The sequence below is a fragment of the Haliaeetus albicilla genome, chromosome 7 (genome assembly GCF_947461875.1).
Source record: "Haliaeetus albicilla chromosome 7, bHalAlb1.1, whole genome shotgun sequence".
NCBI lineage: Eukaryota > Metazoa > Chordata > Aves > Accipitriformes > Accipitridae > Haliaeetus > Haliaeetus albicilla.
The window spans coordinates 24,939,023-24,966,635 of NC_091489.1; the positions used below are offsets into that span (position 1 = coordinate 24,939,023).

The 27,613-nt window shown below is 37.4% G+C and overlaps 1 protein-coding gene across 7 annotated transcripts in view; it reads right to left on the minus strand.

The window, feature by feature from the left end:
- LAMA2 (laminin subunit alpha 2) overlaps positions 1-27,613 on the minus strand; it is a 374,696-nt gene that overhangs the window by 129,600 nt on the left and 217,483 nt on the right. For 5 of the 7 annotated variants that reach the window (XM_069787388.1, XM_069787390.1, XM_069787387.1 and 2 more), the window contains exons 16-21: positions 27,352-27,465; positions 20,815-20,942; positions 15,129-15,215; positions 8,631-8,842; positions 3,925-4,031; positions 2,663-2,926 (exon numbers count right to left, since the gene is read on the minus strand). In XM_069787388.1, the coding sequence (XP_069643489.1) occupies positions 2,663-2,926; positions 3,925-4,031; positions 8,631-8,842; positions 15,129-15,215; positions 20,815-20,942; positions 27,352-27,465 (912 nt within the window). The remainder of the gene's footprint in view (positions 1-2,662; positions 2,927-3,924; positions 4,032-8,630; positions 8,843-15,128; positions 15,216-20,814; positions 20,943-27,351; positions 27,466-27,613) is intronic. The other 2 variants (XM_069787394.1, XM_069787391.1) reach the window with 1 other exon arrangement.

A 27,613-nucleotide genomic window follows, 5' to 3' on the forward strand; every position in this document is an offset into this window, starting at 1 on the left:
AGGTTGTTTCCATAAGCACAATTCCCACAAGAAATTGAATGTATGTCAGCGCCATATACATATCCCATGTCTGGGATGTAAGATTATGTCAGGCAGACTTTGATGCTAAGAGAGTGAATTCAAATTCTTAGATACGAATGGAGTTCGATTCAACCAGAAAGTCTCTGAACAACTAGATTTCACCTCCTCTGACCAGAGGCAATGTCTGTATACAGTGTTCTGTAACTCAAGGGCATTTCTTTTGAATGATATTTAAGAATAACTTTAGAAGAACATAGATATAATGTATTTGTGTACATTACAAGCAAATAATGGGAATTACCTATTTTTAAGATAAAAACTCTCTCTTTGGGTTAGGTCTAAGACTAAGATAGAAGTAATCAATAAGCCTCTGTTTCTCTTGTTTTCACTTTCTTTTTTGCACTGAGTACTGTAAAGTTCCTACAGAACCAGAATAGATGTTATCAACCATAGTAATAAATTTCCTCCTTAACTCCACTAGTGGAGAGCAAAAAGTATATTTGTAAAGAGGGGAAGACATGCTCATTTGTATACTGTAATAGGGAGTTCTGCATGGGTTTCACTGCACCAGCTAACAGAGGAGCAAACTAGGAGCAAACTATACTTGATAATCAAATTCTGAACTCAATCTCGAGCTAGAGTGATTTAAAATGGGAGTCCTCTTCTACCTTTTATCACGTATGATGATTTTCAGAGAATATTGAAATCCAAAACATACTACTAACTTCACTTGAAATTGATATTACAACATTTAATAGTAAAAATCTATCAAAGACTTCACTAGGAAAGCAAAATGTTAAAAATGAGATATTAAAAAGATCACTGCTAATGAATATAAATGGAACAAAGGGGAAAGTATTTACTTTTACAATGTACTACTGTGTGACCCAAGCATGTGGTGTTAGATTTTTACCTAGTATACATCAGTACAGATTTTTCAAGTCAGTGGAGCTGCACTGACTTACATTTTACATGGATTTGTTCCACAGTGGAACCTCTAACGTCCTGTGTAGGTGAATTCCCAGAGACTTCAACAGGTTTCCATGTAAAAGTCCTGAAATCTGATCTCTGAGGTTAATATTGAAGTTCCACATTTCCACAGAGAATCTGCTGATAGGTGTCAGAATACAGGACTACATCGACAGTCAGAATTTGGCCTGAAGAATCATATGTACCTAAGCAAAAGCTTGATTATACATATAATAAAGAATTACCCTGATTTTCATTTACAAGTTCTATATTGAAATGTTTTGCCAATTACATACTTCTGTATGACAAAACATGGTATATCAGAAAGAAAGAAATACTCAAACTCATATAACTAAACTCCAAGGTTCAATTAAATATACCAGCTATCTCTAAAGGTTTCTTTTCCACAGGAAGAAACACACAGAAATGTGCATATGGAAAAATCTCAGGACAGACATTCAGATTAATGCAGTGAAGTAACCATTGCGCAGCATGCATCTCAGTTCTCAGTAGAAAGTTTGATAGGATCTAATAAATTCTGTTTATAAGGGTGAAAGCCAGAAAAAGTCTGATATGCTAGCACTCCACACTGCATGAAGGAAGAAAAGATCACTAGCATGCTGGGTTGTATTTTGTGAAGAGCTCTGCACAAAGACATTTTGATCAGTCATGCAAACCCCCAAGATGAACCCCCAAGTTAAGCCCTCAGCAAAGCTTGTTTACACGTAGAAATTCTAAGAACCATATTTACTGAATAAGAGGTAAGATCGTGGATGACAATGAGGAAATAGGATGAATTTTCTGAATATGTTATTGTGTCCCTGTATCAGTGTATGTATGTCAAGTGTTTGTGTGGGCAACGCAGTGATGTAATACACGTTAAATGGGTAAAAGCTCATGTTCTCCAAGGGAATCCACAGGAGCAAATATGGCATGAGTCCTGGCAGCTAGCTGAGGAGGAAAAACACTGCCAGGTATTTTTCAAACAGGGTGTGATAAGTGTGGAGGTCTTGAGTTGCAGGGAAAAAAACAACATCCCTAAAACACTGCTCTATTAGAAGCAGTTGCATCATACTTACTTCATTTTAGGAAATAAGTTGCTTTGTTGGTATGTGATAAACAACAAACACTTCTGTCATTCTGGGCATTACATTCAAATAATGGGCACTTCACCCGGTTAAAAATGGCTCAGATAACTGGCCATATTCACTAATGAGAACTCTTAACACCAGTTATGTTTGATATTTTAAGATTAGATCTTAACGCTTTGCCTGTGGGGTTGATCCTTCCCACAAACTCCTTAAGCTTTTGGTTCTTGAATTGTTAGAAGAGGAAGTCTTATCCTGCTGAAGGCCATGACAATCCCACTGATTCCAATGATATATGTACACCACCCATACATTTTGTGCATACCGCTGTTGATGGTGCTGCTTTTGGACTTATTCTGGTATTTGACTTCTGGCCTATGTTTTCATTTGCACTATGAGAAGCACTAGGAGTAGGGAAGTATCCTAAAAGGCTGCTTGTCTTCTGAGCCTGTCTGTTTCTTGATAATTTCGTACATTGTAGCACAGGTATTTAAAATACAATTAAAAAAACCAAGCCTGTGGGAGCTCCAAAGACAAGCGAATATGAGATTTCAGCCCATGCAATGCACACAGTTTCTGATTACCGGAGCAGCAGGCCGATAAGCACCCCGTGGGCACCCACTGCCGCTGCTGATGCTCCATCTCCGAGGGGGGACTCGGATCTGCTGACTGCTTCGTGCATTTTCTTTCAATTTAGGCACCTGTCTGCTGATTTCACAGTGTCTGCCCATGAATCCTGATTTGCAGATACATCTTCCTGACATATCACATTGCAGTGACATGGATCCTAAAGCACTGCAGCCACAGGGTATACAAAACAGCTTTTCTGGGGCCCAGAAGTAGCTGGGCTTTAAGAATGAAAAGTAAACACTGTTAGAAAGTAAAGATAATGAAACTACACCACATAAAAGAGTACAGGAATAAAGATAGTAGTAAACACAGTAGTAAACAAAGATTCCAATCAACCACCAATACCGTATTAACAAGCTTGAGATATTTGCTGTGTATGTTATGCAATCTGTGCAAACTCCATTGATACCAATGATTTTTCTTTGAACAGACTCTTTAAATAACTGTTGAAATTAGAGCGCGAGCAAACCACTTCAGAAATTATGCAGTTTTAAAGGGTGAAAATGATCCTTCTGATTTCTGCAGAATTATTTATGTGCTTTAAGTTACACACACATGGAGGTGTTCTGAGGACACAGGCCTAACCCGCAAGTCCTCACGCTGAAATAGAGAAACGTGCAGCCAGCTATAACATATTCCTTAGCAGCCTGCAGACAACTCTCTGAAAGTTTATGAAACACTGGTTTTTGCAGTGGTTTATGAGACAGCAAAACAATGTCAAGGCAAAAGACACTTTCACCAAAAAAGAATACATTATTTGGACAATGTAAGAAGAAACCCTAAGAAAAAAACATAAAAGCAGAACATTCACAGGAGAAGTAAACTAGCATCCTGCTTTTTTTGAAAATCAGATGCTATCAGACATTTTGCAACTTTCTTCATAGAGGGATTATCCCCCAGAGCTGCAATATTTTTTAATTGATTTATTTATATCAAACATTCAGAATATAAAGTGTATATGCCATATATAAAAATGTACTTATATGCACAGTAAGGTTTAAAATATATTCATTGCACGCAAATGCAATGTTCTGTGTTTTGTTCTGGAAAAACATTTAAAAACCAGCCATTTTACCTTTCTGTACATAAGAACAACCCATATATATTCTTTAAGTGAAACACGAACAAAAAAGGAAGACTATCCAAACCCAAACGATTCTTAGTTATGGCAAACAGGGAAGAAAGCTGAAAGGAAACACAGTTTCTTGTCACTCACCTTGCAGACGTCACACCGGCGCCCGATCACGTTGGCTTTACATTTGCACTGGCCTGTCCGAGAGTCACAGATCTCTGAGACAGAGCCATTGATGTGACAGTGACAGGCTGCAGAGAAGAAGAAGGAGCTGTTAATGTGTTTCCTGAAGCTAAATTTAATAGCCAAATGTTTACAGTGCAGCTTTTGCCACCCTGAGAAATCCAGGAAGGTAGGCCTGAGTAAAGCAGGAAGGTGTCCTGCTCCCATACGGTGACAACACACATTAACCTACTCACATTAATGTGGAATTTTGCTCCAAATTATTGCAGTGAGAAATTTTGCCTCAAGTTCATAAACAACTTGTTTTATATGCTCCTTTCAGATCAAACCAGGATGTTTAGGTCACATTACTGAGTACATGTCCCAAAACCTGGGAGTGGGCAGGGCGGCACTGAGAGATAAAAAAAAGGGGTACAGACGCTTACACAGGGTGTGTATGGGATGTAGCTATGGCAGGTGGGAGTGTTACTGCTCCACGTACTGGTCCTGCTGCCCTAAAGACCAGTCCATGTTGATGTAGAAGGCAGGAAATGTGGGCAGGCTGAGGACCCAGAACAAGGCTACCTCTCCAGGCGCCTCGCTACAGGGACAGTAACCTCCTCAGCCCCCCAAGAGCTCCTCCTCACAGGCAGCACCCTGGAGTACAGCTGAAAAAGAGACCAAGGATTATCTGCTACCGTGACTCTCTGGGACCTCTGTCTCAGCAACAGCATCACAGTTCCCAGAGGAAACATAACCCAACTGACCAGCCTAACTCATCATAACGTTCTTTTAAGGATTTAAAATGGCAATGAAAAGGAGCTGCTGTTTCTTGAGGAAAGTAACAATGCTTCTGCCTTCTAAATTCTTATATTTTAGGAGAAGAGAAATTTTGGGCATGCTTTCTATCACCCTTTATGTTCTTCAACCACAGTTTTTTTGGCATGCAGAGATGAGGAAAAAAATCCCTTTAGCACTCACAGTAGAGAAGAGGGATGTGATTGGTGTCAAAGGGACTATAACCGTGCAGTCACCAATTCCATCAGCAGGAGCTGGTTCCTGCACATCCCTTTTTTTCCCCAGAGGGGAATGAATCCACCTCTCTGTACTGATTATCAATCTACTCTGTAAACCAGGGCTCCAATCCATGTTTTGCCTTCCTGCAGTGCCTTGATTACATGTGATGTTTTTTTTTCAACCTGACAACTTCATTTTAAGAAACACTTAAGAGTCCCAACAGTGAACACATGTTGGTCACATACTTGCATGTCACAAGGTGCTATTTGAGACAGAGCAGTTATATTTTTTCTATATTTAAACTATTACAACAGGAGCTTCCTCATTACTTTATTGGACTTGCTAATTTACAATTTTCAGTTGCAAATTGGAAGGATGTGGGGAGAAAACCAAAAACACTTGAGGTATTCTGCAAAAGTTCCTTCTTTCAAATGAAACTGACTTTATGCCTTGCCAGTCTGTTCATGCCATTATTTCTCAAATGTTTGCAAAGAAGTCTCATATTCTGGAATCAGTAACAAAAAAATGTTGGGCTCTTATATCAGTCTGGTAACACCTTCAGAGGTTTTGATCTCTTTCTGTTTTGCAATATATTTTAAAAATGTAAACATTTAAAAACACTTCTGCTGTAATTAATATCGCTTGTCTTTTCCTTTTAATTTCATTTTTCAACACTAACTGAATCCATAATTTACCTCTTTCATCCTGTATACAGCCATCTTCTGTACCATAATATTAATGTTTTAAAACCACCAACACTCCAAACTGTACACAGTGATGAATACCACATATATATGTTTTGAGTATCTTTCTCATTAAAATGGTCAGCAGTGAAAGATGATGCAAAAGCTCAGACTTAACAAACCACAGTTCTCAACTCAAATTAACAGTATTTCACCAACCCTTTTGTACCGCAAAAACCGGTCAGTCTTATTTGAATTGTTTTGTTATCAGGCATATGACACCACAAGAATAAAAAAGAAAATTTACACTGATTTTATAAACAGATGAGTTTGTCCTATTTATATTATATATTACCACAAACGGCATACCATGTATTCTTAACTCAGCCACAGATGACTGAGTGCAATGCAGTGGTAAGGCAGAATTTGGAATTCAAGACTTTGATTATTTTTCTTGGCTCTGGCAGTATGTACATACAGAAGAAACATATCGTCAGGGCTATTCATCTAATAAACTGTTACTCAATCTGATAAATTGCATTTTTCTCATCTAAAGCCTTCCCATTCATTCACCTCTACTGGGAAAATTAGCTATTGTCCAAACCTCCAAATGGTTGCTATAATACAAGACAGCCTGTCAGAGAAATTTGTCTTACTTTCTCCCAAAATGACACCAGTCAAGACCCTACATTCTCTCTAGATTTGTATAAATATTTATGAGTGTGTATTTATAATCAACCTACACACTTATTCTCCTCCAACTGTAGTACCTATGCACTGGCACATAGGCACACTTGAATATTTGCTTTAATTCATCTCATGTCACTTAGCTCTATTACCATCAGCACAACCTTCAGGTATTTGCTTCAGCACACCGTGCTGCTTCACACCAAAACCCAACCTACTAGAATCAAATCAAATCAACCTAGGACATTTGCTCATTGTTGTTAGATTTATGATTTTATACAAAAACACCAAGAAATTCAGAGGTGCTATAGTGATATAAAGTTGTACTGCCGACTGAAATGGTTAATGCACATGACAACAGCACTGTACTGAGAAAGAGCAAGAAACATTTCAAACAATAATTTGAAAGCAAAATTCATGCTTTGCAATACTCTTGGATTTGGCTTTTTAATAAGGAAAGAAATTGAAAACAACAAAGTAAAGGCACAGTCCCTCTGATATTGTAGCTGCAGGGCAACTTCATGGAAGTCTGCAAAGGAAATAAAAAATCATATGCAAAAAAGAAAACCCACATGAAAGACCGAGAGTAGACAAGTACAAGGTAACTGCGAGCACAAGTCTATGAATATGGTAGGGGGCTCTCCTTGTCAGTGATACTAACAAAAAAAGCAAAGCTTGTAATTCTACATTAAATATGTATTTATTTTTAATACTTTTTTTTTTTAATTGTATGTTTTCTGAACTCTCCTCATATTACATCTCTTTCTCATGCAGTTGCCACTACTGTAGAAATGTTCAAAGCAACAGTCCTACCGATGCCTCAGAAATGGTGACAAGCTACTGGAAGCTATGGTTTTTGAAATACACTACTTCTGAAATCACGTTACCCACTTAACACCCTAACTTATATGACAACATTCATCATGAACTGTTAACTCGTGCAGAGAATACATGTGATTGTCCAACTTTTATCCAGCATTGTATAAAACAGGTACAGAAAGCATTTACACAAGTATATGTCTTCATGGTTATCTGTGACTTTACATATATCAGAGTTTATTAGCCTTAGCTAATATTAGCCTTAGCTCAGAAACCTGGTGATGTTCTGCATCTCGCTGGCTGCCATGCAGGAGCACCATGCAGGTGGTCCAACACAGCTTAGTATTCTCCCTGTCAAACTACAAGCCACTAACAGCAAATCCTGGAAATGGATGCCAGTGGCTCAGATTTCTGTGCTTGCAACACATACTGCAGAAGTGGTCCCTGTGTTCACACACACACAGCAATAAGACAATGGCCCAGCTCTTTTACTTGCATAATTTTATCCTAATAAAACACCTTTGTACTCAATGGAGTTGCTCCGAGTTTATTCCAATGAATCAAAAAGGATTAAATCCTTGTGACAGTGAAATAAACTGCTCTGTTCTTTCAGGACAGTTTATAATCTGTTTTATTCCATTCTTCAAAATGGCGTGGAAGGGTGTGAAGAATGTTTTTAAGTTAAAAGCATTTATTCTGCTTAATAGCTGCATTCTGAATTGTGCCAGCAATGGCTTAGAGAGCCACAGCCTCCTACAGAAGCAAAAGCTCCTGTTCCTACCAAATCTTCCATCTGCTCTCAATAATTTTTTGCAATCACTACGGGGAAGTATGAGCTGGGGCCAATACTTAAACAACATGCCACCACTCAGCTAAGAAGTGGTAGCTTGCTGCAGTGCCAGGTATCTTCCTCCAGAGCACCTTAGAAAATTTGTCAGGAGATTTTAGTCTCTGCTTTGCAGGAGGCAGGAGAATCTTGCCCTGTAAGAGGCAGCAGCTCCCAACTCTTACTGAGGTCATGTAGGTGGGAAGGAGGTCACGAGTGCTGCCAGAGTTGGACCCTACAGTAACTGAAATATCACTCCCTCCTTTCAGCACTAATCTCAGTAGTTAATGGGATTTCCCTGGATGGCTTATAGTGGTTTTAGTCCATGGTTTTCATTTATTTGTATTTATTTCTGTAGATCTGACATTTAGTATAGCTTTTTGCACCCATGCAATGCTCCGGTCTCCCAGGTTTTTTCCATGTCTGCTTCATTACTGCTTCAACTACAGCAGGAAGCTTTTTAATAGGTTCTTCTTTCTATTTACTTTGAAGCCTCCCTTTCCAGATGCAGATGCAATTAAACACTACTATTATTAGAGGTGGAAGTACACCGTATCACTCTCCTGCTCACACATACAAAGGCACAGTCTTCCTCTCAGGAACATGGTTATAGGTTAGAACAATACTGCCAGGAGCAGTAAAAGTTCATGACTTACGTTGACAGTTCCTTGCATCAAGAGCATCACCAAAATATCCATCAGCACACCTCTCACAATATTGGCCTGTTGTACCTGGCTTACATATCAGGCAAGCACCAGACAAGCTGTCACAGCTGCCAGGAATGGAGAAGTCAAGGTTGTCATTACACTGGCATGGCTGGCACGATCCCCCTGGTATTAGAGGTTGTCCAAAATAGCCTTCTGCACACCTAAGGTAAAAAACATCACCAGTTAGGACCCTTAAATAAACCTCTTACTAGAAACTTTTAATTTTGTTGCCTCACTAACCACCAAAAATGATCTGATCTTCTTTCAAGAATTTCCTAAGTCTTTCTCTCTCCCTCCTTCTCCTTTTTAACAACACTGTAGATACAGTATCCACTGAAATCCTGCCAGTTCTGCTAGTAATTAGATTTCAGTGGGAGAAAAATCTTGTCACTGGCACCGAAGACGAGACAAAGCATAGTAAGAAATCTGTCTATTGGCACACTAGAGGAATTCAGATCCATGTGAGATTGGCTTTGTGTTTCAGCACATCATGTCTAGAAGTTCTGTACTTATTTACCAGCAAGCTTGAGGATTTTTTCCCTTTACCTTAAAAACTTGTTTAGTTTAGAAAAACAGGTTTAGAAAGTAATACAGACATAAATTTGTTTACTTAACAAGATCCTCCCCTGATTTAGCCTTCCCCTGATCTACTGTATGGTCAGATTTGTTTAATTAATGGATTGCTAATCTCTGTGTACAGGCAGGTAACAAAAAGATTGCTCACTATCACAGGAACTATGTTGGTGTGTACTATACCTTTCATATTTTAACAGAGATGTTTAAAAATATCACCTTCTTTTCCACCTTGCCCACCAGCAATTTCCTGTGAGTACCATTTAAAACAGGTTAGTGAATCTGACCTAACATGAGTGTGTATTTAAAGCAAATTTCTACTCATCTCACAGCCTATTTCCTATTTATATTCTGGTCTGCTTTCCCTTTCCATTACATTTGCTCACACTTCACAGTAAGAGCAACTTGCAGATAGTGAAGAAAAAGAAGAAAAATTGCCCAGTGCCAGCTAATGAAGTTATTCATGTGCATCTCAGATGAACTTCAATTAGTGTAAAGAAAATAGAAAGTACATAAAACACATTGCATAAATGAACGTTTCCTACTATTTTAAAGTCAGTTTGAATGCAGTTCTAATGTACATAGATATCCTCTCTGCTTTGTAATAGTACTGGATGGTATGGTTGAGCAAGGATTTTGTGTACCATCCTAATATGGGAATGCAGAGCTCCAGTATGCTATCACTCTTGTTCCTTTATGCTCATCAAGTTCATCCTTTTCCTTGCATCCAGAATATCTCATGAAACTTCCAACAGGAAGTTGGCTAAACAAAGCCATCTAAACATTTATTAAGTATTATTCAATAACATTAGCAAAGATTATAAAAACGGATAATTGAGACTAGGGAGGAAATTATAGTTGGATTTAATTGAACAGTTTTTTGTAATACACAACAGTAGGATTCCATTCTCTAAAAATACCCACAATGCAGACCATAGATGAATAATATGTATAAATAGTCCAGTGGTATGAGTGCATGTAAGCACTCAAGAACATGAGTAAAATTTTCACAATCTATCCCACTGTGCTTTCCTCCTTTAGCATAGCCCTCTCTCACAATTACCTCCTCATAGCAACAATACATCAAAATCTTGTCATTAGAATAATTCAGGCATTTTATTTTCAGAGCCTGTCATGAATGTAGCCATGTATTGTACCCCCCTGTATTCCCTGCAAAGAAATGGGCATTTTTTTCCTTGGATGGAGGATATCTCAGCAACCACAAAAGACTGATTTTTAGCTTACTCTTGCCAAAACAAATTGGCTTTTTTTCAGTGATGATACCTCAGCTACAAAGGCCAGGAATGTCTCTTAATACGTGTAACAATTAATAGCCATGTTTTATTGAAGCCAAAGAATAACTGGATAATTTATGCAGTTATCTTATTTTACCTAAAACAGATGATGTCTGAAGTTCACCCATGCTTTGCTGAGATCTTTCTCACTTATTACTGGCGTATTTGTCATAAATCTGTATCTTTTGGTACTACTAATCTATTTGACTTCACTTAATGCGTATTCATTTTCCTCTTTCACTTTCATTTAGGGGCTAGTTCTGTATCTGATAGCATTCACAGAAACTTACAAGCAGTTCACAGAAAAAACACTCCAGGGATTTGTGAGAAATGCACTGCTAATCATTTCCTTCTATTAATAGCAGGAGACCTTGATAACTCTTTCTATTCTCATCAGTTCAGACTTTGCTAATTAAAATTAGCAAAACCCACTACCAGCACATAGCTATGTTCTCCTTATACACATACATAATCTTGCATCCAGACTGAAGATGATCCTGAAAGTAGGGCTAAACCAGTTAAGCTTAGAAGAAAACAGTGTGCATGTATCCATGTGTAAATTCTTCCACTTTTTCTCCCACTTCTTCTGAAGTTGCAGGGGAAGATTAAAAAATCCACTTTCACTGATTCCATCTATATTCCCTTAAGGACATTGCTACTTCAGCTACACTTCTCAGATTCAAGGCATTACATGTTTGGTAAGGTTCATATTAAAGAAACCCAATAATGTATGTGGCATGGAAAATTACATTTATGCATTACATAAAATACATATCTAAATAAATGACTGCTAAGTACAACAGAACACCTCTGAGATTAAAAAATAAACAAAAATAGGAGTAAAAGCAGTGAAGAACAATTGTTTTCACATTTTTCTTTCTTCCTCTATACTCACCTTTACCCTCAAATGCAGGTGTGTCTGTGACTGACACTGTTTCTTTTTATTTGGCATAACTGGTGCCAAATAGAGGGCTACTATATAAATATATGTGCATGTATGTGTACTGTGTCTGGCTGGGATGGAGTTAATTTTCTTCATAGCAGCCTGTATGGTGCTGTGTATATACAAATACATGCACACAAACACAGGCCTATTTTATACATTTCTTTGTATTTACTGGAAAAAAACCCCTTGAGACAGAGTGAATTTAGGCTGCAAATCCAAACACTTTAAAGTCTGGAAATACTGTTTTTACAGTTGCTTTGAAACTTATGTGCATTCAACCTGTGTACAAAATCGGGCAAAAGCCCTGTGGAAAAATGGCCTGTGAGCACACAGTTAAAAATCTTAATTCAGGTGCACAACACAGATGTTATTGTTGTATGACCAACTACAAATCTTACATTTTCTAATGGCAGAGTGCCTACCTTTGCAAGCTGTAAACAATCTTGCATAACACATTTGTTGTATCAAATCTCCTGAATATTTGACCCTTTTCCCATCAGCACTGCAATACAGACTTGTACTTCTGGCACTAGTGGAAGAATTATATTAGCTAGAAGGAGCAGCAAATTGAAGCCAAGGGATTCACAAGGGACTGTGGCTGGTGGCACTCTGTGCTAGACCTGAAGAATGGGGGCTGGGGGGGGAGGAAGGACACAACTCAACTGATCCTTCTCTTCCCACTTAAGTTACATTGACCTCTCATCTCTCTTTCTAGGGAGAAAAGGTCACTGGAACAATATTCATAAATGAAGGAATGCTACAGGAGAAGCTAGACTCTCACCCATTTTGCTTCTTTTCCCTAAACCTGTGTGCTCTTGTCTATATCAAGACTGTGTAGCTGGAAAATGCATATCATCATCCTGTAAACGTGCTGGGCTCAAAGGACAGCTTTTTGACATTCCTTTCTATGGAGTTAGGACAGTGCCCATCCTACCTCATACACCTTGGGAAAGTAAGTAGTGAGCAAAGGAAGAACATAAATCTAATTTGCTGGGGAAAAGGAATAAATGGGGAAGCTGGGCTTTCTCTACAGTTATAGATATGTGGTAGCTTCCAACACAGCTAATATCTGCAATTATTTTGATGGTGTTATGAGCTGGACCCCTCAGAACATTGACCAATTTTGGCAACATTTTCCTGAAGAGTTCAAGTGAGACAATTAGCAATTTATTTTTTTTTGACAGTTTACAACTCAGGTTTAAAAATGTATGTATAAATAAATAAAAGATCTTATCTCCCTAGAGGGTAGAGGATGATTTTGGAGGCCAAGTACTGTACTGCATATGCTCACTTCATGATACTTGGTACTTCATGATAATTGGTACTTCATGATAATTTAGGACTGTTCAGTTAATAAATCACGTGGCTCAGAACACTCGTCACTTTGCAGTTTCTAAAATGAAAGAGAATTTCATGTAAACTCTTCTAGAATTATACAATCACTATTAATAGCAAAAGGCAACACACTTTCTCCTGTTCATTATTATTGACAGCTGCAGGCATTTCCAAGCAACTTGTTACAATTAAAAGTAAATAGTTCTATGAGCATTGGAATTAATGGCCTAATTTCCAATGGATTTTTATCTCATGGGTACAAGGCTAAGGGCTGATTATTTGCTGCAGGATGTTGCTATCCAGCAGGGAGTAATCCCTCAGGCTACAGCAGTGCTTTTTCCTTGCCCTGTGAAAGTTTTCTTATGGGCAGAACATCTAATAATCTCTCTCTGTCTCTCTTGTTCTCTCTCTCTCATGTATTCTCTGCTGTTTAATCAGGTGTGAGTTCACACAGTGTTCTCCCCCTTAGCTATGACATGTCCTGATCTATTAACCTCTATTCAGCCACTTCTTTTCACGAAATCTTCAGGAACAATTATTGAGACCTCCTACCCTTCTGTCAAATTTGGTTGAAATTGACCTACAAGTTCAAATGTCTTTGCAGGCAGCCAGACAGAAATGCACAAAAAGATCACACTAGCCTCATTTCCTTAGGAAATCAGGCTAAAATCCAAGCTTGCCACTTATTCAGATTCTGTCCTACTGCATCTACAGCCTGTGCTCCACTCAGAAATAGCACTTGTTGCTAATGGAAGCTGTCAATGACCCTGCATTGACAAACTGCCACCGAAGTGCTCGCGATGTGATTTATTCCTGCTGTCATTAACTTCACAGCCCACTAGCTGAAAGAAGGTGATGACTTCCAAGACAGACAGGAAAAGACAGGCAGAAATAGCACGCAGTAGGAGCAGACTCAGTGATGATGGGTGGAAACAGGTGACAGCCTGCACTCTCACTTCAGGACAGATATAGCACAACAGGGGATTTAAAAGGAAGGAGTTGTAAATTGAAAAGACAGGACTAGAGGGCGATTCACAGCGTATGGTCAGGTTCCTGCTTTTCTGGTTGGCTCTTCCTCTTGGTTCATTCCTACTTTTCCTCATCCCAGCCTGAATGTGGTAAGTCTTCATTCAGAAGCTTTACGTTTTTTTAGGGTTTACGTTGGAAAATGCTGCAAGCAGCTCATGGAAGTGCCAAACGGTAAAAGCCTACTAAGAAACAGAAGTGCCATGTTTTCATGCCCCGTAACTGTCTAGCCAGGTGTTAGACAGTTATCTGCCTTCCCCAGCCCCTCTTAAAAAGGTGTCATTTGCAGGGTCACAGGGAGCTGGGATCATGGAACCAAAGCCAATGCTGATTCATCACAACCTCCAAACAACTAGCAGAGGTCCCCTGGTACACTAACTGCTCTTGAAAGCTGTTCCAGCCACATGAAATCCCACAGGACCAAAGGCGTGCAGACACAGTGATGATATCCCTCGTCTATGCAGTCTTGTCTCCTGTGGAAAGGGGTTCCTGGGAGCTTAGCACCAGCACTCACACTAGCCTTCTGATTCATTTAAATTCTCCATGTGATCCTTTCAGTGTAACAGCATATAAGAAGGGGAGAGAACTTTCTCTCTCAGTACTAACATGTCACTCAGACCTGTCATAGCCAAAGACAGACTAGATGTATTTTTTTAATTTGTCTTTTGTATGGGTAGTAATAACTGTAGGAAATATATATTGAGCTTTTCTATGTATTTGACCAAGAAGAATTATCTTTTTTGTCATTAAAACCTAGCTTCTTCTACTTACTAAATAAAGACTGCAACAGGAAACTAGAAGCAACAAAAATGTAAAATATTCTTTTTAAAAATAATTCCAATCAGCAAACAACTTATTAGAAGAGCTGTATTTTCACTGCATATTAACTTCTCTAAAAGAGGCGTCAGTAATTTATTGCATATTTGATTCACCATACTCTAAACATTCAAATGACAAAAGACTGAAAATATAAAAATTTCAGAAGAGTGACAGACAGAAAAGCTGGAAGAAACTTTTTAAAAAAAGACTTTTACTTCTCAGCAAATGCTTCTTGGAAGCTTTGCACTTTACCATAAAGTAATAAAACAAGCACTAGAAATATACAAATGCATGGACACAATATCAGAGGAAGATGCACAGGAATTTCTTCAGTGAGTTTCAGAACACAGGAAGGGGGATGAGAAGGGGAAGTAATAAAAAGGTAGAACAGTTCCATGTGATCAGTACTTTTGTTTCAGATCACATACGGTTAAAAGCATGGTGCTTGCTTACCTTTCACAGCGTGGTCCCACGTACCCAGCTGGGCATTCGTCGCATATTAATCCACGACTTCGGTCAAAATGGCATGTTGGGCTAAAGCTGTGTTGTTGATATTGGGTAAGAAGAGGGACAAGGAAGAAACATAAAGAAAAGATGGTTAGCAGCATAGCTCTCTTCCCACTTCAGAGATCGTTAATTTGCAAAATAGTGCACAGGAAAAGTGACTCTAGCCTAGGACATAAGGCTTAAGTTTGACTCCAGCAAATTGAATTTGGAATGACCCTGCTATTTCTGCGACACTGAATATAGAGTAGTGGATGGCAGCATCCCAATAGCCTGTTATTACGGGACTTGAGCCTGCCACCAAGTGGTCTGGATACCATTAAAAAGGCAGGAATGTACAGCTGTTTGTTTGTGCCCCTGAGGGCCTGGCAAACAATCTATGCCATAATGTGGCCCCTATATAAATCTTTCTGAAGGACAACTGATTTGAAAGCTCAGTTAACTTTGTGTAAAATCAGCTGTGAAAGGAACCCAGTGAACAAGAAAGGGGAGGGGCAAAAAGGGAAATATCTGGTGCAGCTTCCCAGAGAACACATTTGAGTAAAACGGGTGCCAATGACTTCAAGCAACAGGCCAGAGAGGCACACTGAAGTTTAATAGTTTGCAGAGTAGAAAGCTTTACCTCTTTGCTATGCTGTACTTATTTTTAGCCTTCTCTCTTTTTTTTTTAAATAAATAAGGCTACCGTAGGCATTTGCAAGCTCCACCTTTCAATGTCTGTCTTTAACTTTGAACTCTGCTCCTTCACTGTTTAGTATTTTGCTTTCTGTAGTCTTTCTCCCTTAACACACTTTTGAGAAGAAACCTCCTGACACTCTAAATGACACCGCACAGAAGAAAAGGCAAGCTGTACTTTTATCATTCTGGAATGATTATTAGAGACAGAGACATATGAGCACCTTTACAGGGCCTTATATAAATAATGATAATCAATTCTGGTCAGCCAAATAGTAAAATAGAGAAAGGGAAAAAAAAAGAAAAGAATGGCAGCAGGTGAATAGTGGAGTGACTATTCACAACAGGAAAACAAATCACCTATCTAACAAGAAGACACTAGACTTATCTTTTGTAACCTAGGAAAATAGAAGTTGACAAGGAATACAGTTGCTGTAACAAAGACATCAGAAGGAAGGTATATTCAAGGTAAAAGTTCATGGTACGATAATAACAAATAGATATAATCTGACCTTGGATAAATTAAAGCAGGATATACAATGAAAATTTCTGGAAAATAATAGGCACAGGGAAGACATGACTACCTGCTGGTGACTGGACCTCACTTCTCAGGAGTCATCCATCCTATGATCTGACCTCTTTATTCTGTTATAGATTATTTCCATTTATAAATACCCTGTCTGTCATAGGGCAAGTTATCCCACAGACATAAGAGATCAATAAGAAAAATGTGGGAAGGTCAGGTCCAGTAAACATAGACAGGTATTGGGATTTTCCTCTTTCCCATAAGGATTATATTTGTGTTATTTTGCAATGTCATTCAATTAAGAATATATTCACGAATGCATGAGGACCCAGTTGAAGAAACAATAATTGTGCATTCTATTTTTAAATAGCAATGAAAGCAATTTTCAATGGAGGCACACGTTATCATTGAACCTAATCGGCAGCACCTGACTTACTTCAAATAAGATCCTGCTTGTCAGTCCCAACCTTACTCTAAGAGCTATATGGGAAACTTTGTGGAGATGCTATCACAGTTCATTATAGCATTGCACAAGATTGACTGTACCACAGTTCCACCAAGACCTCTGTATTCAACTGCATAAATTTTAAAGATAATAATAATAATTAAGTACTTATTATTACTAAGCAATAATAATAAATAGTAGAATTCCCATGTTTTATGGGTTATGCTCAGACCTAGCACCCTTTGATTCTTTCTCTGACTTAACAGTCAGTCCCCATCTCCACATTAAACATAATATATTCAGAAATTCCCATCTGCATACCATAAAGGAAATATGTGATAGCAGGGTGAGAAAAGAGGAGTTTATTATCCTGATTATTTAGAATCTTATTACTCACTAGTGATAAATACTGATGAACAGTGTGTATTGATCTGTCAAAACAAGCTTCTTAGTCCCTCTTCATTCATCATCACTCTTTTCAGTTTTTACATAAGGTTAACAACATTAATACCAATCAGGACATGGGACAAGTACAAATACACAATATGGGTATATATGTGATAGGTCTATGTCAGGAGACAGGGCTTCCTAAAAGTTTACAAGTATGTTATAGAAAACACCTCTTGGGACTAAGTGTTTATTTAATTCTCCAAGAAAATCTTAAAATTCTGAGACCAACCCGAATTCCTAGTTCATATGCTATGAGTTTACTTGTTACCTTCCCAGGCTGAGTGAGATACCTTCTATCCCCCATTTCCAGTGATAAAATATTCCTGTCAGGGTCATCATTACCCATATTAAATTTATTGCCACTTCAAGAGAAAAGCAGTAATTATCTAGAAAAAACTATGTAGTAGTATGTCTGATAATTTCCATGGAAAAAAAATTAGTTTATTTGAAGGTCCTTAAAGACTAAGAATGTTAAAACAGTTTGTAAGAGTGATGCATTAATGAGAAGAGATAAGATGAAGAAGTCAAGCATGCATTACATATGCCATTTATAATACAGGTATTGATCTCATTTGCATCATATAAGTACAAATATGGAGATATATGCAAAAAGAGGAAAATATAGCCCAGGATCTAGAAAACAAGGTTAGACAACTTAAATTTAGTTTCCTGATTTGGCCAAGTGTTCTTTTCTAACATATGGCAAGTCATTTACCACTGTTGTGCTTCAGATGGCAGTTTTATGATTGGCTTCAATGATTGCATATGGAAACTGCTGCTATTAGGAAACAGAAGACGGAATGAGCAGCAGTTAAATCAGCTTAAGTTAACTATAGAACACCACCATCATCACCACATTTCTAAAATGGATAGAACAGTTCTCCTCCACCTTATGTGGCATTGAAAAGAAAAAGACTCAGGAGCTGTGAAAATGGTGATGGGAACCATTAGAAACATCATAAAGAAATAAGATGCTGCTATAAAAGACAAAACTAATTTCGAAATAGAAATATATCTCAGAGGTTCATTGCATGGACAATATTCTCTATGCACCAGGAACTTAGTAATAAGCTTACAGACCTACAGATGCTCTGCTCTGTAGGTCATGCCACGTTAGGAATTAAATACTACAGGAATTAAAATCTATAGACAGTTATTTGTAATCATTTGTACATAAATTAGTCACTTGTTAGGTTATTCAGAAATAACTTGACATATACTATATCTGTACAGTGACATGAGCTTGGTAGTAATTTCTTTATTTTTCATGTGAAGAATGTGTGAAGGAATCTGAAATGTTTACATATATTATCCCTAGCATACCAAACTCATTGCCAACTAAGAAAGAAAAATGAGTATTTTAACAGCCTTCAGGTAACACACTAAATCTCTAACAACCTCTTTTTTTTCCTCATAAACAAATTTAATGATTGGTCTAGAACTGTAAAGACATGAGAGCTTGAACATTACAATGAATTCTATAAAGCTTTCAGAGTTTTGCTTTTGTCCATTTTAGAAATAGGAATGTATTGCACAATTCTAATGCAGGGCTAAACTTTGTAGGGTTCAGGACTCCCACAGTTTCACAGCCCAAGAACATTTATATTCTGTGTTTGTTTTGTACCTGTATTTTTCAAGAAAACTAGGTATTAAAAAGGGGACTCTCTTATGCAATTTCAACAAAGGAAAGTTAAGCAGCCAGAATTCTGATGAATACGTAATAGAGGTCTCCAGGCTTTTTGCCAATAAAAACCTAAATTCAATCTATTTGACTTGGTTTGTTGCACATCTGCACAAGATATAAATGTGATAGTGTTTTTCCTGCTGTCAGTACAGTGTTCTCAAACAAGAGAAAGAGAATTAATTAACTATGCATGGAAATACTAAGTATGTGAAAGCAATGAGGACGTCAGAGGAACCATGCCTGAGCAGCAGACATAATAAATGCACATATAGCTAATAAAACCAACTGAAGAGCTGTGCTAACAGGAAAGCAGGCTCCCATTCTACAGTCCCCTGGAATTTCTGCTAAGTGCTTAGATTATTCGTGCCCTGATCAGTGCAATTTTAATAGGAAACAATGCCACTGTAGGCAACAGCATTAGCCTGAAGTACTTAAGAGCAAAATCTGGTTCATCTGTGCCTTATGTAGCCTCCACTGCCATTCAGATGATGTTCTCTTCTTTACTTGCATCTTGCAGAGCTCCCTCTCTGTGTGGGTGGTAGCCGTGCATTTGGCCCTGTAAAACCTGAAGAAGTACTCTTTATACTCTTAAATAGTAAAGTGCATTTCATTGACAGAATCTGACTTCTATTTTGGGAAAAACGGGGTGAAATAGAAGATGCAGGGCTGAAGGGAGGAAAAAAAAAATTACTCCAGTGGATTTATCAGCTCCTATAGCCACTTAAAACTTTTAAGTGAAGAGCTTGGGATGGGGCAGCCTCTGTGCATAGTTTACAATCTTCAGTACAATCCTACCATCCTTCTGAAATTCTTATATGGACTAACAGTGATTCTTTTCAGAAGGGAACCACATCCAATTTGTGGCTGGAATTTGGGCAAGCATTAGTTACCACTGCAAACGTCAGGCACATACTCAACAGTTCCTGATCTTCCTGAACAATTACTGTATGTGTTGCACCACAGCAGCTCTTCTGTGTAATGTGGACATGTGCTACTTGCACCAGGGCTCCTTTTCTCTGAAGCCATACTGAATAGCATAAACCAAATGCGCTAATTCAAACTGCTACACAATTTCCATTTTTTTTATATGCACAAGAAAAGCTAACCAAACAAGATTCAGAACAGTTTTCTTCAACTACATCATGTCAAATGATTTTGGTATTGTTATTTTCCAGGAACTGACTGGGACCAATGAACCAATGAAAAAATGTTCAAGCCACTTGGTCTATTAAATATAGGTAGCAAGTAGCACAGACAAGCTTTTGTAATGAAGGAAACAGTTGTTCTTAGATCAGAGTTTTGATTAACTTTTCACTATTATTTTTACTTAAACCAAGCTTATAGTGATTGTTCTGAGATATGCTGACAAATATTTTCACTTGCAAGATCTAAGGCTGAATTTAGACTCCAAACAAATCAACACTATCACTGAATGTTGACAGAAAGAAAAGGAAAATTAAAAGCAGAAGAAATCACTCTTTTATCTGATCAACATAAAATTATTTTAAATTCAATTATTAAAAAACCCCACATGCCAAATTTGTAAATTCAGCTTTAAAATTAGAAACAACTACTCTTAAGGAGGACAGAAAAGCAAACACTAGTTACTGATTCAAAGAGCAGTCATCCAAATTCTGTGTTGTTCTTTCTAGCCTAGTCTCTTCCAGCTTTTGTTTTGATCTTTGCCTCTCTGTGAAGCTAAACACTCTGTACAATTGTAAAAAGAGAGTAAGTTTATACTGCAGAATATATTATTTGATTAAAACACAAAAAATCTCAACTGTACATGCAAAAGTATAAATTAAAAAGTTATGCAAAAGTGAAAAGTATAATATGCAATAAATACACATCTTACTTATTAGAAGGTAGATTTAGGGGGCAAGCACACAACTGACAGTCTTCAGCTGTTCCTTTAGTAGGATCACCATAGAAGCCAGGAAGACATTTATCACAATATGAACCACCTGTGTTGTGTTTGCAGTCCTAAACAGAAGATGAGAAGTACAAATTCACAATTAGAGAACTTATATATGGAAAGTCCTTGAAGGTCATTCACCTAGCCCATCCTCTCAACAGGATTGTATGACGTCTGCAAAATATATTCTAGTTTTCTGCTGCTGGTTGAGAAACAGTTCTAGAGGTTAGCTGTCACAATCAGTGCTTCACATGTGTCAGGTATTTGTGTTCTTTTGGATAATTTTTGTCTGTGTAAAACAAAAAGGATATTTAACTGCAGACCTTTATCTTTCCACCATGCCACAGCTGCATTATTGTTTCAGCTTGCTTAAAGAAAACCAACCTTGAAAGCACCACAAAACAGGTTTAGTATTGCAGTCTTGCAACAGGCCATATTTTGTGACAGTTTTCAGATGTTGATCCCAGAAATACAGCCTAGATCATATAATTTATAAAACTGAATTATTACATTTCACATCTAAATAACCTCATTTTACAAGGTATATGGCTAGCAGTATACTAAATGTACTTGTGAACAGTAGCAAAGCCTGAATTACTTAATTAATACTTGTTTGCTAGAATAGCATCCAGACTGTATTTTATGAGTAGAAACAAAGATGACTATACTGTATATAGGGCCCTAACCAACAGTTTGTGTTCTATATGACTGGCTTTCATAATATAAGAGACAGTTTATCGGAGCACATGAAACATCCAACATAAAAATGGCAGCACTAGATCTGCATTTTTGTATATAACCTTTGGCCTGATCTCAAAGTAAATGATCTTTTGTCAGAATGGGAATTGGTCCTCCGAGAACAGGCTTCCCATGATGACTGGTAAGAACCAAGTTTTAAAGAGTAATTACCCCTTCTACTCTTCTTCCCCCTCACCATATAGGATTTAGAAATTCTAAGTAATTTGGCAGGATCCATGATAGGCTCAGCAAATAAGTTTTCTGGCTTAAACTCTTTCCCTTTTTTGCTACATTTTTAGCACACCACACTCTTCCTTTCACGGCTATTTGCTATGAGATACTCAAGTGTAGCCCTTTCACAGGGTTAAAAACAGAGAAAGCAGCAGAAATGTTTTTGGCTCTTAAATGCCATCTTAATATGCTTGGGTATAGACTGAAAAAGCATATAGTAACTTGAAAAGGCCAAAATGAAAGCCATAAGAGAGATTTTATTTAATGGGGTGTGTTCTGATCTGATTTAGATAATGGGCCAGATCAAATCTAGAATCTGTTACACCCAAGCTGCTGCTTAAGAACTCTTGAGGGTTTGTTTGGTGTTTTTTTAAAGGTGCAGGTATTTCCAAACTTATGATTTAATTTAAAAATATTTTTAAGAACACTTTAAAATTGTTTTCTCATTTTAATAAGGCATGCATATGGCACTGACTGATATTTAACAGCCTTACTGTCTGAAAGACATAATGTATCCTCAATGAAGGATAAAGAAAATGGCACTATTCTAAGGAACACTGATTTCTTCTTCATGACTTTCCAGGATTGCAATGATTTGAACAAAGTTTGTTTGCATTGTGCTCTGCATAGCCAGTACCATACATTTGGGCAGCTGAAAAAGCACAATACCCATTTCAGTCAAGAGCGCACTGGAGTCAAAAGCATCTGTCTCCAGAAATACTGTTTGCTGTTTTAATGGGTGCTTTCTTATTGCTTGTGTATACAAGCAGCATATCTTTGAAATGAAAGCATTAGTCACAATATTATATTTTCACATATTTTGTAGATTGTGAGCTAATACCAACTATTGAGACACTTAGTCAAATAAAATTATGGCTTTAGAACCGTCAGCTGGGTTAAATTCTACTTCATTAGGTAATTTAAGTCCATTTGATTGTTACTTCAAGTGCTGTCATTTAAAAAGAATCTACCGGCCATACCGAAAAAGTAGCTGGGAACATTAAGATATGCTTTTAAAAGAAGATGTGACAAAAATAATTTAAGTGTTTCAAAAGAAAAATCCTTTGCAATTCAACTTTTTTAAGGCATCATGTCAAATTATTTGTATTTTTTCTGAAAAATAATGGATTCTTCTTTTGTGTTAAGTTTAGCTTTAAATATCCTCAGACATGTTTCTGAAGAATATGAACGGCTTATATGTCAAGGATGTTATTAAAGTGAGAAGAGCTAACATACTATTTTAAAGCTATGCATCTCTTACAGAATGGTATTTGCAGCTTCTGCTTCTTTTAAGTAAAAGACCAGAAACCTTCCATTTTGTAGGAAAACAATTCATGTTACAAAGTGCTGACCTTCTTCTCTTTGATGAATTACTTTCTGAAACTCTAACATCAGTCATTTCCACCTACTGTGTCTAATTCTCCTCAATCCAGATCTCTGTATCTGCTTACTTTGTCACCAAGAATCAATAAATTTAAAAACAAAAAAGAAAAGAACCCCACACATATAGTACCAAAATCTGAGCATACACTGCACTGTGTTTACGTTAGTTTAGCTGAGAAATAACGATCTTGTGTGGTCCTATAATATTCTCCCTGAGCCAGTCCGGATTTTGCAGGACAATGAAAAGGATTATGTAGTATGTAGATGTGACATAATCTGCCTGTTCTCTTCAGTGATGCATTAAACTTCATAGTAATTTGCCAAATTTACAGATCAGTTTAGGTTCTGAAGTATGCGAGTTATTAGCCCTTCTAAAGACATTGTCAATATGAATGAAAAATTTGTGTTTTCTTGATATCAACTGGTTGAACCTCAGTTTGAAACTTGCCAAATGTACAGCAATGATTTTGAGCAACATCTAGTTTGAGCAATGACTAGTTATACTGAGATTATTTCCTTAAAACATGCTTAAGCCTGCGAAGTCTTAATTTCATGTTCGTAGGAACATTTAATCATTTTTTTTGTGTCACAAGACTGGGTATAAAGAAGGTCATGATCAACTGTCCCTAACCTGCTCAGTATATTACATACACTTTCTTTTTCTCCCTTGGAAATATAGTTTGTTCCAACACATTGATCTAGTGCTTTTGTTAAAATCAATGCCTTGTTCCACAGATCCATAAACTTTGTGGCCAGGAACAATTTTATGCCCAAATCTTTATGCTTCCAAATTCCAGGTACTGGATCTCAAACTATTTTGAATGCATGAATTTTCTGGACATCTTTGATCTCTAAACACCATTAAACTTCACTTAGACAACCTCTGACTAAGTAAGACTGTGAAATTTATTTTTGTCCAAAATTTTATGTACAACTCAGACCTTGTTGCCCAAAGACTTTATTGCTTATGTCCTGGAATGTGTTTCCCACCATCTCCTACCAAACCAGCTCTCTTCCCCTCAGAAGAAACCAAATTAACCCATAAATGCTTTATGCCCAGCATCAGGGAACCCTAAATTCACACTGAAAACCACTCCTGCTTAGCTGCATATGCAGCTGAATGTATATGAATATGGAAAGAAACAGTCTGAATAGAAGGCTAGCGATGAAAATAAAACTTTCATCAGGGAGTATGTCTAAGTCCAAGATAGTGCCTTTGGCATGCTGCTGCCCTTCCTCATGATATCTGTCACAGAGACAACCAGGGAAGCTGCTAGTTTAAGCTAGTTAAAGAAAGCAAAAGAGTAAGCCTGGGTGCCTATTTTAGTATATTCCCTAGCCATCTAGACCAGACAGTGATATTATATCTTCAGAAGCATGAATATGCTCTTATGGCATTTTCAATCTACCGTAATATCAAGATTGCAAGGACAATTCCCTTTCCTGCTGTTAAAAATGCAGTCAGGGTGCTGCAGAGTCTTTACATAATTTTCACTTGTGGTATAGCCTATACTACATTTAGCTTAGGATGTATCACTTTGTCACTGTGTATATGAAGATGGGTGAAGACATTTTGTCGATCTTGTGATGAACACTGTCTAAAGCACATGTCCACTAGCTCTGACACTGGCCTCAATCTACATGGTATATGCCATTTCCACACAAAGGAATAAAATACAAAATGTATGCGACTGGGGACTGCCGACTTAGCAATCTGAGCGTATCTTAGGGGAGAAAGATCTGCTTTCTCTGGGCTTACTAATAGGAACGTAGTACCCTGCAATGAATGAAACACCTTGAAATGTGTTTGCTTTTCACAATGCTTAGGTTTAACCAACCTCCTAAAGCTACCATAAAAGTGTGTATGTAACACTACAAAAGAGTATTTCTGAATGTTAGAAATTGCCCTGTGTACCAAGGCAGTTATGTATATCACAATGGTAATGAGAATGATGTATCATGCAGCTTTCTATATGGTTGCTGTGGGGATCAAAGGGCTTTGCAGGTTACTGCTAGATAGGCGTTAAAATGAGCTTTTTATAACAGGCCTATGTTGAAGCAGATGACTTGAGCTTTTATCATGAGTCAAAAACATATTTCAGCTGCTTTTCAACTACAAAGCTAAGGAAGAGCAAAAAGAAGTATCATATCAATAAATTAGGTGCCTAAATTGTCTGTTGTATTACTGAAAAAACACCATGAATAATAATAAGGAGGCCAAAAGCCTCTGTAAACCTCAATAGAAGGAATGCCTTTGATGTGAAACATTTCTCTTTTCAGCATTCAGACTTCTCTCTCTTTCACTTCAAAAGGCTTATGATCCAAATTGAATAGCAGCATTTAACAGACTGCATGGATACTAACCAATCTAACTTTACTTACAGTGTTTTCAAAGTAAGCTGCAAGAAAATCCAGAACTGATTTTAAACTCCCTGTGCGCCTCTTCTTTATAGCATGATCTAGTATATGCTCAGACAGAACACAGAATACAGAATGCTTGATAACATATATAGATTAAAGTACATTTTCAACTGGTTATTTCCCACTTCCTTGCCAGAGCTGTTATCTTTACACTAGCACCCCTGAAACATCAGAAGGGGGAGCTCTACTGTCTCCGTCAATAGTTCACATCAGCTGAAAAGCCCCAAAGCACTACAGAATGCAACTATATGGCCTTCTCTCATATGTAGGCTGGTGCTACAGACAACAATAAAGAGGGAACTTGTGCAAGGGCTAAAACTTGGACACAGAAGGAAGCAACTTCAGAACTCGCATCTGGCTATGCACCCCTAAGCAAAATAGTCAATAGTTATGATATACCTTAAACAGGATTCTCCCTTCCCTTTCTTTTCTGTTAATTGATTTTATCCCACACTAATGTTATAGACATCATAGCTGGAGGCCATGGTCATTAATGCAATAAATTTTATCTTTGTCGAGAAACACTAGTGATAAACATTTTTATTGCATATAAGTGAAGGATTCAAAACATGACTGTCATGTCATACATATTTTTCATCCTAGGTACTTCTTTAAGGCTTACAGTATAATTAAATTGAGAATCATTTTAAGCTTCTATTCAAGAAAAAGCAATTTGAAAAATCACTGATCCACACATTAAGGATATCTTGTTTTGCACTGCAATGCAATTAAACATCTTGTATGGGCAAAACAGGAAGAACAGTGATAATTCTAAGTGCCAAATTATATTGAAAAAAGCTTGAATTTTCATTTTGGATTTTTCCCAGCAGCTTTTTCTTAAGGAAATAAAAGGGAACATTTAGAAACATGCACAATAGAGAGTCTGCTTGAAATTCTGCAGGGAAATGAGAGTATGATATCCCACTAAACTGGCACTGGCTCAAATTGTGTTTCTGCAAGACTAATGAAATGAGACATGTTGTTTCAAGCTTCATGCCATGTCAGACAATATAAAACTAAAAATGCCCTTGAGTTAATCAGAACACTCTATTCAGCATAATTCACCCATTCCAAAAGGCTACTGAACGGGCTGGAAATAGTGGTGTGCTGGTAGGCTTGCTATGGATAATATCACAGATTTAACTGCTGAATTAGTAGGTAACTGCATAAAATCTCCATAGCCTACAAGAAAAAAAAGTTTATCTAGCCCAAATCATATGCTTTCATTATTTTTCTAAAGTACAATTTACTAAGTGTTTCTTCAAGGTTTAGTAGGAATTCAGATTAAGTAAGCCATTAACAGTATTTTCTTGTCATACTAACACAGAATTTACAAAGTTACCAGCTACATACTATAAATTGAATACACTGCAGAAGACAGATGGGAGGGGGAGATAAATCTTGCATGGAAGAATATTGATATATTTGCTGCTTTCTGCATGCCATACCTTATACTATAGATTCTATTTCAAAACATAAATCCTATGTGAATAAAAAATTCCTTTTGTTTAACTGCACAAGTTACCATATCTTGGTATGAAAGGATCCTTAACTTCAGCAACAGTTCAACATAAAGACCTGTTCTGTTAATTGTTAGCTTTTTTTCCTTCAGTATTTCAGGTCTCACAGGTCATTGGTTCAATTGCACAGGTATATTGAATTCATGTTGGCCATGTCCATCAAGTTTCCTGCAGTGACACTTACCAGGCATTCTCCTGTGATATCATCACACAATTCTGCATGACCAAAGCATGTACATGGTGCACAGACTCCATCAAAAATTGTGCCATTCACACGCCTGTATCGAGGCCAGCAAGACTGCAAGTTGAATTAGATAAAAAGTTAAATTCTTGCTTGAACAGAGAAAGGAACGGGATTTTTAAAATATTGTTGAATTTCATAGTTGCACACACAAAAACATACTTGTCATATTAATAAAAATACCAACATTTCTCTAGAAAGTTGT